The 15,749-nt window shown below is 47.8% G+C and overlaps 3 protein-coding genes across 5 annotated transcripts in view; 1 reads left to right on the top strand and 2 right to left on the bottom strand.

Moving 5' to 3' along the window:
• Nucleotides 1-6,475: 6,475 nt before the first annotated feature.
• Nucleotides 6,476-7,447, bottom strand: LOC140722231 (uncharacterized). Its single transcript, XM_073037018.1, has 2 exons — nt 6,736-7,447; nt 6,476-6,580 (listed from the first exon to the last, which is right to left on the bottom strand). The coding sequence occupies exons 1-2, from the start codon at nt 7,393-7,395 to the stop codon at nt 6,482-6,484; spliced, it is 759 nt and encodes a 252-aa protein (XP_072893119.1). The 5' UTR covers nt 7,396-7,447; the 3' UTR covers nt 6,476-6,481.
• Nucleotides 7,448-9,202: 1,755 nt separating this feature from the next.
• On the bottom strand, nt 9,203-10,174 carry LOC140722232 (uncharacterized). The gene is made up of 2 exons (XM_073037020.1): nt 9,463-10,174; nt 9,203-9,307 (listed from the first exon to the last, which is right to left on the bottom strand). Exons 1-2 carry the CDS (start codon nt 10,120-10,122, stop codon nt 9,209-9,211), a joined length of 759 nt encoding a protein of 252 aa, XP_072893121.1. The 5' UTR covers nt 10,123-10,174; the 3' UTR covers nt 9,203-9,208.
• A 4,682-nt stretch (nt 10,175-14,856) lies between these two features.
• Nucleotides 14,857-15,749, top strand: part of LOC140722252 (NACHT, LRR and PYD domains-containing protein 12-like) — a 50,088-nt gene continuing 49,195 nt past the window's right edge. For all 3 annotated transcript variants that reach the window (XR_012097568.1, XM_073037038.1, XM_073037041.1), the window contains exon 1: nt 14,857-15,004. The gene's annotated coding sequence lies outside the window, so the exon portion shown is untranslated. The remainder of the gene's footprint in view (nt 15,005-15,749) is intronic.

Here is a 15,749-nt window from a genome sequence, read left to right as displayed (position 1 = left end):
CATTAATGATCACTGGCTCCATATGAGGCCTAGATCTCCTAAAGTCCACCACCATCTCCTTGGTCTTGGTGACATTGAGACGCAGGTAGTTTGAGTTGCACCATATCACAAAGTCCTGTATCAGTTTCCTATACTCCTTCTCCTGTCCATTCCTGACACACCCCACTATGGCCGTGTCATCAGCGAACTTCTGCACATGGCAGGACTCCGAGTTATATTGGAAGTCAGATGTGTACAGGGTGAACAGGACCGGAGAGAGTACGGTTCCCTGTGGCGCTCCTGTGCTGCTGACCACTGTGTCAGACCTACAGTCTCCCAACCGCACATACTGAGGTCTATCTGTCAAGTAGTCCACTATCCAATCCACCATGTGAGAGTCTACTCCCATCTCCGTTAGTTTGTGCTTTAAGATCTTGGGCTGGATGGTGTTAAAGGCACTAGAGAAGTCAAGGAATGTCCATACCTCAGTTTTTTTCTGTGTGTATAGAAAACTCAGCAGCTGTTTTAATGCAGAAAGCGGCTCCCATAAGAAGATAATCAATATCAACGTGTATCTAATGGCAAAGTAAAATCCTCTTACAAAAGCAGAAATGCAGACAAGAGATTCTGCAGTTACTGGAAATACAGAGACGCACACACACACAATGCTGGAGGAGCTCTGCAGTTCAGGCAGCAACTAAGCAGAGGAGTACACAGACTCGGCAGGCTGAAGTGAGTCGGCCTAAACGTTGTCCATTTATTCCTCTCCACATTTGCTGCCTGATCTGTTGATTTCCACCAGTATTTTGCAGAAATTAACCACGTTTTTTCGGTCAACCGGTTTCCAAATGTTTCTAATCTTTCATTTTTAGCCACATCCTGCTGGTCTGATTCCTCCTCCTCCTCGTAAACTCCAGACCCCATCTCTCTCTGGAGCCCCAAAGCCCTGACTCAGTCTGGCAACTCTTTGGTTTCTGACTCTGCTCCATCGAAGCTGGTCTTCTGGCAGACTTTAGAGGTGCATTGTGTTACAAGACCGCTGGCTCGTTTAAAGACAGAGGCTGATCAGAGTCCTGACGAAGGGTCTCGGCCCGAAACGTCGACAGTGCTTCACCCTATAGATGCTGCCTGGCCTGCTGTGTTCCACCAGCATTTTGTGTGTGTTGTTTGAGGTTCGTTCACTGTGAGAGGCGGGACTATGACGTCAGAGACAAGCTGCGAGGGACGGAGGGGGAGGGGAGAGAGGGGGAGAGAGAGAGAGAGAGAGAGAGAGAGAGAGAGAGAGAGTGAGACTGTTGGAACTTCAGCTTCTCACTGCTATGGGTTGGAGCTCTTCCATGCCCAGAAGGTCGGGTTGATCATCGGCACGCAGTGTACAACGGATGTGTGACTGTCACTTCGTATAATTCATACGTGTGGATTTGTTGGAGTATCCCGTGGTATCACTTCTGTTGGCCATTACCTGGAATCGGGGTATTCTGTGGTAACCACTTGAAGACGATATTCCTGTCACTGTCACCTGCTGATATTTCGAAGTGGATTTCGGAACGAATTAACGGATGAGATCTTCGGCGACAGTTATTTCGTTGACCCAGCGTGGAATGTGTGTGGAATTCTGCGTAACTGCCTTCTCTCTACATGTTCGTGTGGATTTACAAATCTCTCCTCTCACTCGCTTATTCCGTGGATTACTGAACTTTTCTACTTTACCAGTTTAAGACTTTAAGCATTGTTTCCCAAGTTTATGGTGGAGGAAGGGAAGCCCCTTTGTTCAAAAAAGGAAGACATCTCCTTCGTCCTGGAACGAAAAGCCTCATCCTGAGAGCAGATGCGGCGGAGACGGAGGAATTGTTAGAAGGGGATAGACTTTTTTGTAAGATACATTTTTGTAAGAGACAGGGTGGGAAGATGGGAAGCTACAGTCCAGGTAGCTGTGAGAGTCTGTAGGCTTATAGTAGATATCAGTAGATAGGCCGTCTCTAGAGATGGAGACAAAAAGATCAAGAAAGGGGAGGGAGGTGTCAGAAATGGACCAGGTAAATTTGAGGGCAGGGTGAAAATTGGAGGCAATGTTAATGAAGTCAACGGGCTCAGCATGCGTGCAGGAGGCAGTGCCAATGCAGTCGTCTATGAAGCGAAGGAAAACAAGGGGACGGATGCCCATATAGGCTTGGAAAATGAACTGTTCCACAAAGCCAACAAAAAGGTAGGCAAAACTGGGACCCATGCCGGTGCCCATGGCTACGCCTTTGGTTTGGAGGAAGTGGGAGGAGAAATTATTCAGAGTAAGAATTAATTCCTGTTGTGTTCCCAATCACAAATCCTTTGACTTTTCTACACTGCTAAAAGTTTACAAAAGCACGTCAGTGGGTGAAGGGCAACATTTCAACTGAGGTAATTTTAGGCCCTATGGTGCCTTCTGATAAAAAAACACTGTCACAGCTCAAAACAGTTTGGAGGAACAAGACTTTATCTTCTAACTGGCCACAGTTCCGACATCAGGCACAATATTAAACTGTCTGCTTCCCTCTGTATCAAAATGGATCATTGCTCCCCTTCGTCAGTCTGTGACCTGGCTCAGTTTGTCTATCTCCTTCGCATTCTGAGCATGCGCCACACACCTACTGAGATCACATTTTATTTACACGGCTGTGACTAGAGACTTTCAGATTATTATGTCCCTCCTGGTATCTGTCGGTGGTAAACTCAGAGTCAGCAATGGTATTGAACCTCAGGAGTAGGTGATTAGGCTTTTTCGTTGGAGATCGATAAACTGCTGGTAGTGTGTGGCTGGATGAGTGGTTCATTTTCAGACTGGGAGGAGGTAGCGTTTGGAGTTCCCCAGAGATCAGTCCCTGACCACAGTTGTTCACAGTTTAATGTCCTGGCGGAGGCAGCGAGATGTGAGATGTCCCAGTCTGCTGGTGACGCAGAAAGAGTGGAGTTGGTGTAGGGGAGGCTATTCACATGCAATTTCATAGCTTTGCAATCAGTACGTAGTGCACTGTGGGGATGCAGTGGCGGGTTCCATTGCTGGGATCAGTGCACAGTCACTGTGGGCTATGAGGATTTTGTGAATAAAGCGCCATTCTCCAATTTAGAATCTCAAGCCGTGGAACAAGCCTACCGCTTGTACATTTATATTGTATTTATGGCATTGTGATAACCAGATACTATAGCCCTCCACAAACTCTTTATCTAGTCCTAAAGAGTGGCTGCCATTGGGAGCTGAAAGTCCGACGATGTACGGTGTATCTGAAAGAGAGGTGAGTAGGCACAGGAAGTGGTGTGGCGCTGTGTACAATATTAAATCATTGGAAGGAGATGACATATGATTGATAGATAGATAGATAGATAGATAGATAGATAGATAGATAGATAGATAGATAGATAGATAGATAGATAGATAGATAGATAGATAGATAGATAGATAGATAGATAGATACTTTATTCATCCCCATGGGGAAATTCAACTTTTTTCCAATGTCCCATACACTTGTTGTAGCAAAACTAATTACCTACAATACTTAACTCAGTAAAAATATGATATGCATCTAAATCACTATCTCAAAAAGCATTAATAATAGCTTTTAAAAAGTTCTTAAGTCCTGGCGGTAGAATTGTAAAGCCTAATGGCATTGGGGAGTATTGACCTCTTCATCCTGTCTGAGGAGCATTGCATCGATAGTAACCTGTCGCTGAAACTGCTTCTCTGTCTCTGGATGGTGCCATGTAGAGGATGTTCAGAGTTATCCATAATTGACCGTAGCCTACTCAGCGCCCTTCGCTCAGCTACCGATGCTAAACTCTCCAGTACTTTGCCCACGACAGAGCCCGCCTTCCTTACCAGCTTATTAAGACGTGAGGCGTCCCTCTTCTTAATGCTTCCTCCCCAACACGCCACCACAAAGAAGAGGGCGCTCTCCACAACTGACCTATAGAACATCTTCAGCATCTCACTACAGACATTGAATGACGCCAACCTTCTTAGGAAGTACAGTCAACTCTGTGCCTTCCTGCACAAGGCATCTGTGTTGGCAGTCCAGTCTAGCTTCTCGTCTAACTGTACTCCCAGATACTTGTAGGTCTTAACCTGCTCCACACATTCTCCATTAATGATCACTGGCTCCATATGAGGCCTAGATCTCCTAAAGTTCACCACCATCTCCTTGATCTTGGTGATATTGAGACGCAGGTAGTTTGAGTTGCACCATATCACAAAGTCCTGTATCAGTTTCCTATACTCCTCCTCCTGTCCATTCCTGACACACCCCACTATGGCCGTGTCATCAGCGAACTTCTGCACATGGCAGGACTCCGAGTTATATTGGAAGTCTGATGTGTACAGGGTGAACAGGACCGGAGAGAGTACGGTTCCCTGCGGCGCCCCTGTGCTGCTGACCACCGTGTCAGACCTACAGTCTCCCAACCGCACATACTGAGGTCTATCTGTCAAGTAGTCCACTATCCAATCCACCATGTGAGAGTCTACTCCCATCTCCGTTAGTTTGTGCCTTAAGATCTTGGGCTGGATGGTGTTAACGGCACTAGAGAAGTCAAGGAATGTAATCCTCACAGCACAACTGACCCCCTCTAGGTGAGAGAGTGATTTGTGCAGCAAATACGTGATAGCATCCTCCACTCCCACCTTCTCCTTATTCGCAAACTGAAGAGGATCCTGGGCGTGCCTGGTTTGTGGCCTCAGATTCTGTATTATCAGCCGTAGAGTCTCTATGGGTTGAATTAAGAGCAGGGATGCAATGGTGCGACTCTGTCAGGCAGTCGTGAGATCACACAGACTATTGTGCGCAGTTTTTTGATCCTTATTTCAGAAATGATATACTGTCATTGGAGAGGGTTCAGAGAAGATTCACTAGCATTATTCTAGCAATGAAAGGTTTACCATATGAGGAGGGTCTGACAGCTCATGGGCTGTGTGCCCTGGAGTTCAGGAGAATAATAGGGACCTCATAGAAACATTCTGAATGTTAAAAGGCCTTTACAGATTAGATATGGCAAAGTAAATTTCCAATGGTAGGTGTTATGGACGGAAAGTTATCCGACCAAGCAGGACCGTGGTATCAGAGAAAATGTATCCGCGACAAGAATGAGACTGTACACCAGATCACAGGATTACACTTGTTTATTGGTAAGGTAAAATATTAGCATAAATGACACTTCATTGCGGAAAGCGGCTTAACTTAACTACCCACGCTGTGCAACTGCCCTTCTCCCGATACAGGCAACACTTATCAACGCGCACGCTGTGCAACTGCCCTTTTCCCGATACAAGCAATACTTATCAACGTGTGGTTAATCCCACTCCCACACGACTCATACGGGGCCAGGAACAGGTGTGATGAAGCACCCACGCCAGCGAACGCGGTCTTCACCTGGGATGTTTCGTCCCCACCTGGGGTTCCTTCTGGTCTTGCTAGTTGTTGTCTTTCTCCACGGACTGCATGTCGTCCTCTCTCTGTCTACCTGCTTTTCTTCTCTCTCTCTCCTCTCCTCTGCTTCTCTTCTCTCTCTCTCTCCTGCTTCTCACCTCACAGCCCCTGGCCCCTTTCTATATCCCCTTAGAACAATGGGAGCAATTAATATCTTCTTAAAACAATGACATAATAACGTCCTGTACAATGCCCCTACATGCCTACACGGTACAAGGACATCCTGTTTTGCCTCTACATGCCTACATGGTACAGTTACCACAGGACAATATAGGACGCGTTGCGGTTGACGAGCTGGGACCGATTGCATTGTTCCATTTCCTGGCCCGACGCCATCCATTCTGCTACATTAACAGCCCACTACCCCACCAAATACCACCTGCTCAGTGGGAGCTTATAGCAACCCATTAACCTCTCAAGTCCCACAGTCTTTTCCTACAATACACTCCACCCCTCGGTACCAACTCGTCAACGGCGGCGAGGGGTTACACAGCGTTGAATAACCTGCTTAATCACAAAAACACATAAAGCCACAAAAATTATGAACAGAATAACAAACACAAACCATTGTACAATAGTATGTCCCCAATCACCAAATAAATCTGCAAACCAAGAGAAAGGCCCACCCTCGTGCGGTTGCTTATCCCGCTCAATATCCGCGCTTACTTTATGCAGATTGGCCACAGCCTCGCGTACATGATGTATTAAGTTAGTGACATTTTCCGTGACGTCCGGTATGTAGGTGCAGCACTCAGCGCCGATCACAGCGCAGGTACCGCCCTCCTTAGCTAGCAGAAAATCTAAAGCTATCCTGTTTTGCAAAGCCACTGTTCTGATGGCAACCACCTCGGACGTCAGGGCATCAACCGCACCAGTTGTTTCCACCAATCCCTTGGCCGTTTCATTAGCAATAGACTCTACTAAATCATATAATTTGTCTACTTCTCGCGAAACTTTAACTACCCCATACCCGGGAATAATAGCCCCGAAAAATAGCTCAGCAGCACTCAGCCCCCTACGGACCCGGGCAGACTGATGATCTCGCAGTCTGGTCACATGGTGCAGGTAGGGGACTGCGTAAGCCAAATAGCAGTAACCGTTCCACAGATAGGGTAACCAGGGGTAGGCCGTATAAGAGCATCATCAAAATCCTGAAAACAGACAATCATTCGCGTTTAGTCAGGCGTTCTGTATTTAAACATTCCACCCGATCATGCCCTTCCACAGCCACCCAACAGGTGTTCCCCTGGGCCACAGCAATGATCTCCCCCGGGAGGCGTTCACCTGTAGGATAACGGACCCATACCTGTTGTCCTACAACAGACACCATTTTTTTCTTCCTCGTCTTCCTCCATGTCAATGCCGGCCTGGTTACCATCAGGGGGAAACAGGCGCTCCAACGGGGTGCCCCCCTTCCCCATATCCGTAATAACCAAGCCGTCAAAGGTTCCGATGGTTTCTGCCGGAACCTCTGGCCCATCCCGGACAATTCCTTCATGGTGTAATCCTTATATTGTACCTGCCTTCGACCCGCGTTTAGGGCCTCTCCCGGTCTTACCCGCGCATCGCCCTCGGCCTGAGCATAGTCAGAATCAAAATCGTTTCCCTCCGCCTCACCCTGGGGGGTAGGATAAGTATACGTGGTGACCATTGCCGGCCGGGCTTGGGCTTGGGCGGTATCCTCTCCCGAGCCAGGGCCCGGGAACGGTGGGTAAGATGGTTGGTCCGGATATCGGTCGTCATCATCATACCAGATATCACCATCCCAGGTATCAATGTCATCCCCTTTTACTAACATTGCCCTTACTCGGGCGGGATCCGGGGACATAGATCCCTTTTGCTTATACAACTGGTGTTTCAATTGGAGGGCCCTACTTGCCAATTTGACCCCCGTTTCCTCCAGCTCAGAAGCCCGATTCTGACTGGTGCGCACTACTTCGCCCATCATAGCACACCTCTGTTGCATGGCTTCAACTTCCTCCCTTAATTCACCCAATTCCTTCGTCTTAGCAGATAATACTCCTGATTGATGCCTCAGGGCTGTGGCCAGCAGCCAAAAAGCATCCGTCAGGGACCCCTTTTGTTTCGGAAAATTCAGCTCTCGCAATAACCGTGCCACTCTTTCCCCGATAGGGGTTTCCCGTGGTAGTTGGCGATCCTCCCAACTGAGAGGAGAGCCCAACTGAGACAATGTATTTGCCAGCATCCCGAACCCGGCCGAATTATCCGTCCAGCCGGGAATAAGGAACTGTTCGGGAGTGGCCTCCTTCTTGCGGCGGAACAAATTCATCCTGATACCCTGCTCGCAGCGCCAATTGTTATGGACGGAAAGTTATCCGACCAAGCAGGACCGTGGTATCAGAGAAAATGTATCCGCGACAAGAATGAGACTGTACACCAGATCACAGGATTACACTTGTTTATTGGTAAGGTAAAATATTAGCATAAATGACACTTCATTGCGGAAAGCGGCTTAACTTAACTACCCACGCTGTGCAACTGCCCTTCTCCCGATACAGGCAACACTTATCAACGCGCACGCTGTGCAACTGCCCTTTTCCCGATACAAGCAATACTTATCAACGTGTGGTTAATCCCACTCCCACACGACTCATACGGGGCCAGGAACAGGTGTGATGAAGCACCCACGCCAGCGAACGCGGTCTTCACCTGGGATGTTTCGTCCCCACCTGGGGTTCCTTCTGGTCTTGCTAGTTGTTGTCTTTCTCCACGGACTGCATGTCGTCCTCTCTCTGTCTACCTGCTTTTCTTCTCTCTCTCTCCTCTCCTCTGCTTCTCTTCTCTCTCTCTCTCCTGCTTCTCACCTCACAGCCCCTGGCCCCTTTCTATATCCCCTTAGAACAATGGGAGCAATTAATATCTTCTTAAAACAATGACATAATAACGTCCTGTACAATGCCCCTACATGCCTACACGGTACAAGGACATCCTGTTTTGCCTCTACATGCCTACATGGTACAGTTACCACAGGACAATATAGGACGCGTTGCGGTTGACGAGCTGGGACCGATTGCATTGTTCCATTTCCTGGCCCGACGCCATCCATTCTGCTACATTAACAGCCCACTACCCCACCAAATACCACCTGCTCAGTGGGAGCTTATAGCAACCCATTAACCTCTCAAGTCCCACAGTCTTTTCCTACAATACACTCCACCCCTCGGTACCAACTCGTCAACGGCGGCGAGGGGTTACACAGCGTTGAATAACCTGCTTAATCACAAAAACACATAAAGCCACAAAAATTATGAACAGAATAACAAACACAAACCATTGTACAATAGTATGTCCCCAATCACCAAATAAATCTGCAAACCAAGAGAAAGGCCCACCCTCGTGCGGTTGCTTATCCCGCTCAATATCCGCGCTTACTTTATGCAGATTGGCCACAGCCTCGCGTACATGATGTATTAAGTTAGTGACATTTTCCGTGACGTCCGGTATGTAGGTGCAGCACTCAGCGCCGATCACAGCGCAGGTACCGCCCTCCTTAGCTAGCAGAAAATCTAAAGCTATCCTGTTTTGCAAAGCCACTGTTCTGATGGCAACCACCTCGGACGTCAGGGCATCAACCGCACCAGTTGTTTCCACCAATCCCTTGGCCGTTTCATTAGCAATAGACTCTACTAAATCATATAATTTGTCTACTTCTCGCGAAACTTTAACTACCCCATACCCGGGAATAATAGCCCCGAAAAATAGCTCAGCAGCACTCAGCCCCCTACGGACCCGGGCAGACTGATGATCTCGCAGTCTGGTCACATGGTGCAGGTAGGGGACTGCGTAAGCCAAATAGCAGTAACCGTTCCACAGATAGGGTAACCAGGGGTAGGCCGTATAAGAGCATCATCAAAATCCTGAAAACAGACAATCATTCGCGTTTAGTCAGGCGTTCTGTATTTAAACATTCCACCCGATCATGCCCTTCCACAGCCACCCAACAGGTGTTCCCCTGGGCCACAGCAATGATCTCCCCCGGGAGGCGTTCACCTGTAGGATAACGGACCCATACCTGTTGTCCTACAACAGACACCATTTTTTTCTTCCTCGTCTTCCTCCATGTCAATGCCGGCCTGGTTACCATCAGGGGGAAACAGGCGCTCCAACGGGGTGCCCCCCTTCCCCATATCCGTAATAACCAAGCCGTCAAAGGTTCCGATGGTTTCTGCCGGAACCTCTGGCCCATCCCGGACAATTCCTTCATGGTGTAATCCTTATATTGTACCTGCCTTCGACCCGCGTTTAGGGCCTCTCCCGGTCTTACCCGCGCATCGCCCTCGGCCTGAGCATAGTCAGAATCAAAATCGTTTCCCTCCGCCTCACCCTGGGGGGTAGGATAAGTATACGTGGTGACCATTGCCGGCCGGGCTTGGGCTTGGGCGGTATCCTCTCCCGAGCCAGGGCCCGGGAACGGTGGGTAAGATGGTTGGTCCGGATATCGGTCGTCATCATCATACCAGATATCACCATCCCAGGTATCAATGTCATCCCCTTTTACTAACATTGCCCTTACTCGGGCGGGATCCGGGGACATAGATCCCTTTTGCTTATACAACTGGTGTTTCAATTGGAGGGCCCTACTTGCCAATTTGACCCCCGTTTCCTCCAGCTCAGAAGCCCGATTCTGACTGGTGCGCACTACTTCGCCCATCATAGCACACCTCTGTTGCATGGCTTCAACTTCCTCCCTTAATTCACCCAATTCCTTCGTCTTAGCAGATAATACTCCTGATTGATGCCTCAGGGCTGTGGCCAGCAGCCAAAAAGCATCCGTCAGGGACCCCTTTTGTTTCGGAAAATTCAGCTCTCGCAATAACCGTGCCACTCTTTCCCCGATAGGGGTTTCCCGTGGTAGTTGGCGATCCTCCCAACTGAGAGGAGAGCCCAACTGAGACAATGTATTTGCCAGCATCCCGAACCCGGCCGAATTATCCGTCCAGCCGGGAATAAGGAACTGTTCGGGAGTGGCCTCCTTCTTGCGGCGGAACAAATTCATCCTGATACCCTGCTCGCAGCGCCAATTGTTATGGACGGAAAGTTATCCGACCAAGCAGGACCGTGGTATCAGAGAAAATGTATCCGCGACAAGAATGAGACTGTACACCAGATCACAGGATTACACTTGTTTATTGGTAAGGTAAAATATTAGCATAAATGACACTTCATTGCGGAAAGCGGCTTAACTTAACTACCCACGCTGTGCAACTGCCCTTCTCCCGATACAGGCAACACTTATCAACGCGCACGCTGTGCAACTGCCCTTTTCCCGATACAAGCAATACTTATCAACGTGTGGTTAATCCCACTCCCACACGACTCATACGGGGCCAGGAACAGGTGTGATGAAGCACCCACGCCAGCGAACGCGGTCTTCACCTGGGATGTTTCGTCCCCACCTGGGGTTCCTTCTGGTCTTGCTAGTTGTTGTCTTTCTCCACGGACTGCATGTCGTCCTCTCTCTGTCTACCTGCTTTTCTTCTCTCTCTCTCTCCTCTCCTCTGCTTCTCTTCTCTCTCTCTCTCCTGCTTCTCACCTCACAGCCCCTGGCCCCTTTCTATATCCCCTTAGAACAATGGGAGCAATTAATATCTTCTTAAAACAATGACATAATAACGTCCTGTACAATGCCCCTACATGCCTACACGGTACAAGGACATCCTGTTTTGCCTCTACATGCCTACATGGTACAGTTACCACAGGACAATATAGGACGCGTTGCGGTTGACGAGCTGGGACCGATTGCATTGTTCCATTTCCTGGCCCGACGCCATCCATTCTGCTACATTAACAGCCCACTACCCCACCAAATACCACCTGCTCAGTGGGAGCTTATAGCAACCCATTAACCTCTCAAGTCCCACAGTCTTTTCCTACAATACAGTAGGGGATAATAGGACAAGAGGGAATGTCTTCAGAATTGAAGGACGTCCATTTGGATTAGAGATGCGGATAAATTACTTCAGTCAGTGGGTGGTAAATCTGTGGAATTTGTTGCCATGAGTGGCTGTGGAGCCAAGTCATTGGGTGTATTTAAGGCAGAGATAGATAGCTTCTTGATTAGCCAGCGCATCAAAGGGTTTGGGGTGAAGTCAGGGGAGTGGAGATGAGTGGAAGAATTGGAACAGCCATCATTGAATGACGGAGCAGACTCGGTGGGCCGAACGGCCAACTTCTGCTCCAATATTTTATGGTCTTATGGTCTATTCCACTGTTTGTCCCTGCCAAAGTGCAGCCAATATTTCTGGATGTCTGACCCATTCATATGAGAATTTAGCCTTTACTATTTTTCTGAGCTTCTCATCAATGTGGACAGTTCAGTTAAGCTTTGCTCCAGAATTTGCACACAATTAAAAGTTTAGTTCAGTTTTTATGTTTATTTTTGCACTACTTATATAATTTAACGATTTAATATGTATATTATTGTAATTCATAGTTGTTAAAATCTATTGTTATGAATTAGGTTCTCCTGTTGCCGCAGAGACAACAGATTTCATGACATATGCCGGTGCTATTAAACCTGATTCTGATATTGAATTGGGAGACCCACCACCGGTCACCTGATCCCAGTTACTGCACATCGTAATGCGAGATTGAAGCCTTTTCCATTTATTTGCATTCCTCAGAAATTACAACAGTCAGTTAAGTTTCCTTCTGAGGTTCCAAAGTAGAAGCTCAGTCTGTCTAATATTTCCACACAATTAAAATGGGGAATTTGTTTATTCTTATCACGTACTGAGCTACAGTGAAAATCTTGCCTGACGTACCATCCACACAGATCAATACAATACGACAGTACATTGAGTTGATATACGACAAGACAATAACTGTAACAAAGCATTATGGCTGCAGAGAAAGTGCAGTGTAGATAGACATCTGGTACAGGGTCACGTTGAGTTACACTGTGAGGTCGAGTACATTTTATCATTCATTTGGCTTATAACCACAGACAGGAAGCCGTCCTTGAGCCGGGTGGTTCGTACTTTAAGGCTTTTGTATCTCTTCCCCGATGGGGGGAGCGGGTTTGCAGCAAGAATGTCCAGGTTGTGGGTATCTGAGTACATGGCCTGCTTTTCCGAGGCAGGGGAAGTGTAGGAAGAGTCCATGGAGGGGAGGCTTGTTTCTCTGATGGTCTCCGCTCTCCAAAGCTCTCTGCAGTTCCTTGCAGTCATGGGCAGAGCAGTAGCCATACGAAGGCGAGAAGTATCGACAAGAAGCTCAGAGACCTCGGCCTTCACCCTGCCTTGTGTAGCTGGATCCTGGTCTTCCTGTCAGATCGCGAGAGTGGGCTCCCTCACCTCTGTCTCTCTGACCCCCAGCACACATACCCCACAGGGCTGTCTCCTTGCCCCCTCCTTTACTCTCTGTATACCCATGACTTGTGTCGCCACCCACAGCTCCAATCTGCTAATTAGATTTGCTGATGACACTACACTGAATAGTCTAATCTCAAATAATAACGAGACAGCCGACAGAGAAGAAGTCATCACCCCGACACAGTGGTGTCAAGAAAATAACCTCTCCCTCATTGTGTCAAAAACAAAGGAGCTGGTTGTGGATTACAGGAGGAATGGAAACATGGACCAAATTCAACATTTCCAAGTCCGTTATTGCACATTTAAATATTGATCATGACAGAACGTACTGTATTTAAAATACGGTTAATGACATATTTATAGATAATAGATTGTTACTGACAGAGAATCGTATAATCTGTGTTCCGTGTGTTATCCGAATGTACTTGCCTGTGATGCTGCCACAAGTCAGTGTTTCTCTGTACCTGTACCTTCCCGGACTTGCGCACTTGGCAATAAATTCAACAGGACCTGAGAAATCTCAGTGAGATTTGATCAGTGATGATCATCTCGGCAGCTCGGTAGGTCGAATGTATGAGACAGTACACTGTTAAATGCAAAACCCTGAACAGTGTTGATGATCAGAGGGATCTCAGACTCCAAGTTCATCGCTCCCTGAAAGAGACTGCACAGATTGATCGGGTGGTTAGGTGGCAAATGGCATGGTTGTCTTTATTAGTTGAAGCATTGAGTTCAAAAGTCGGGAAGTTGTGTTGCAGCTGTTACGAGCCTGCGGTCGTACTGTGACTGTTTCTTTAAGAGCGCCGGCGTGAGGAGGCGGGACTATGACGTCAGTCACAGGCTGACAGCGCTAACTGTGGATTAACCATAAAAGAGAGAGAGAGCGATCTGCAGACAGGCAGTCGGGAGGGAGGGAGGGAGGGAGGGAGGGAGAGAGAGAGAGAGAGAGAGAGAGAGAGAGAGAGAGAGAGAGAGAGAGAGGAGAGAGAGAGAGAGAGAGAGGAGAGAGAGAGAGAGAGAGAGAGAGAGAGAGAGAGAGAGAGAGAGAGAGAGGAAAAGCTGATAGCTTCAGTTACTCGCAGCTGAGGCTTGGAACTCTCCTATGCCCACAAGAGTGGGTTGATCATCGGTATACGGAACCGCAACGAATGTATGTGGCTGTCACTTCGTATAATCCGTAGGAATGGATTGTGGAATATCTTGGGGGACCGCTTGTGTTAACCCTTGCCTGGGTATGTTGTACGGTAACCCCTGGAAGACGGTATTCCTGTGATAGGTCACTTTCGCTGATAACTCGTATGTGGACGGATTCAACGGATAAGAACTTCGACGACGGTTATTTTGAAGTAACGGCCTTTTCTCTACGTTTCACCCTGGATTACAAATATCTCTCTCCCATCATTTATTCCGGGGATTACTGAGTTTTCCTACTTTACCATCTCAAGTCTCTCAGCTTAGTTACCTCAGGCTCAATAGTTTGGGAGTTATATTTACACATAACACATAAACTTTCCTTTATTTCGCTAAGTTATTATAAGTAGATCCTAATAAAGAAATGGTTTAACATCAAAACCAGACTCCAGTGTGAACTCTATTGCTGCTGGTTCGTTTCTCAAACGTTACAGTTCGTAACACAGCTTTATAAAACTAGTTAGGCCACATCTGGAGTGTTTCTGACAGTTCTGGGCGCCCCCATTCTCGGAAGGATGTCGGGGCTTTGGAGAGGGTGTGGAAGAGGTTTACCAGGATATAGCCTGGAGTAGAGGCCATGAGCTATAACGAGAGGTTGCACAAACTTGTGTTGTTTTCTCCAGAGCGGCGCAGGCTGGGGTGAGACTGGATAGAGGTTTCAAGATTACGAGAGGAATAAATAGAGTGGACAGACGATATATTTCTCCTGGGGGTTAAAATGTCTGATACATTAAAGGTGAGAAACAGAGTAGTGGGTAGCTGGAGGCACTGCCTGGGGTGGGAGAACCCACTAGTCACGTGATCCCATTTGCCCCTCCCATTTAACTACAGATGGGCAACATCTGCGCATCTGTTCCCGAGGCCCCGCCCTCCGGATGATGTAACAATCTATACCCGCATGCTCACTGTCTTTGTGTGGGCAGTGTTTTCCCTTTCGATCAGCGGAGAAGTGGATTGACTGCAGGGTCGGTAAAGGATAATCGCCTCCTGGATCGGGGAGAAGGGGGTCGAGATCACTGTCTGCGGGCCGAAGATATCCCTTTCCCATCGGTGAGTATTGACAGCGATCCCGAGCGGGGACATCCGATGTTGGCCGTCAGCCCCAAACTGAGAGCCAATTACTCATTTAGAACTCAATTAATTACTCAATTACTCATCTGGTCTTGTCAGAAATGTGTTGACTTCACTGAATCTGCATTGAACGACCCAAACCAGGAGCCCAGGCTGTCTATTTCCGCAGAATTGAAATGGGAGTCCCGCCAACAGGTCACGTGAGGCTGTTTCCGCAGATCTGCCCCGCCCTCCGCTCTGTGACGCACGATCACGTGGTGTGTTGCTAACAAGGTTTACAAGAATAATCTCAGGAATGATCGGCTTTATGTATTTGATGGTTCTGGACCTGTGCTCAATGGAATTCAGAGGGACGGTGGGAGTTGTGGAGGGATGTATGGTTAAGTAAACCTACCGAATGCTGAAAAGCCTGGATACAGTGGACATGGAGAGGATGTTTCGATTAGTCAGAGTGTCTGTGATCTGACAGCACAGGCTCAGAATAAAGATGCTTCCCTTTAAAACTGAGATGAGAATAACTTTTTGGCCAAAAGATGTCTGATCTGTGGAATTTGTTGCAGCAGAGGTTGGTTGAGGCTGCCATTTGGGTATATTTATGACAAATTAATAAATTCATGATTGTTAGGTAGTTTCGGGGTTACAAGAGGAAGACAGGAATATGATGTTGGAATAAAAATCAGCCATGGATGAATGGTGGGCAGATCAGATGGATTGAATCACCTAA

The sequence above is a fragment of the Hemitrygon akajei genome, unplaced genomic scaffold, assembly GCF_048418815.1.
Source record: "Hemitrygon akajei unplaced genomic scaffold, sHemAka1.3 Scf000073, whole genome shotgun sequence".
In the NCBI taxonomy this organism is placed as follows: Eukaryota; Metazoa; Chordata; class Chondrichthyes; order Myliobatiformes; family Dasyatidae; genus Hemitrygon; species Hemitrygon akajei.
The sequence above is the reverse complement of the archived record's forward strand: the minus strand, read 5'-3'. Positions and strand labels throughout refer to the sequence as shown.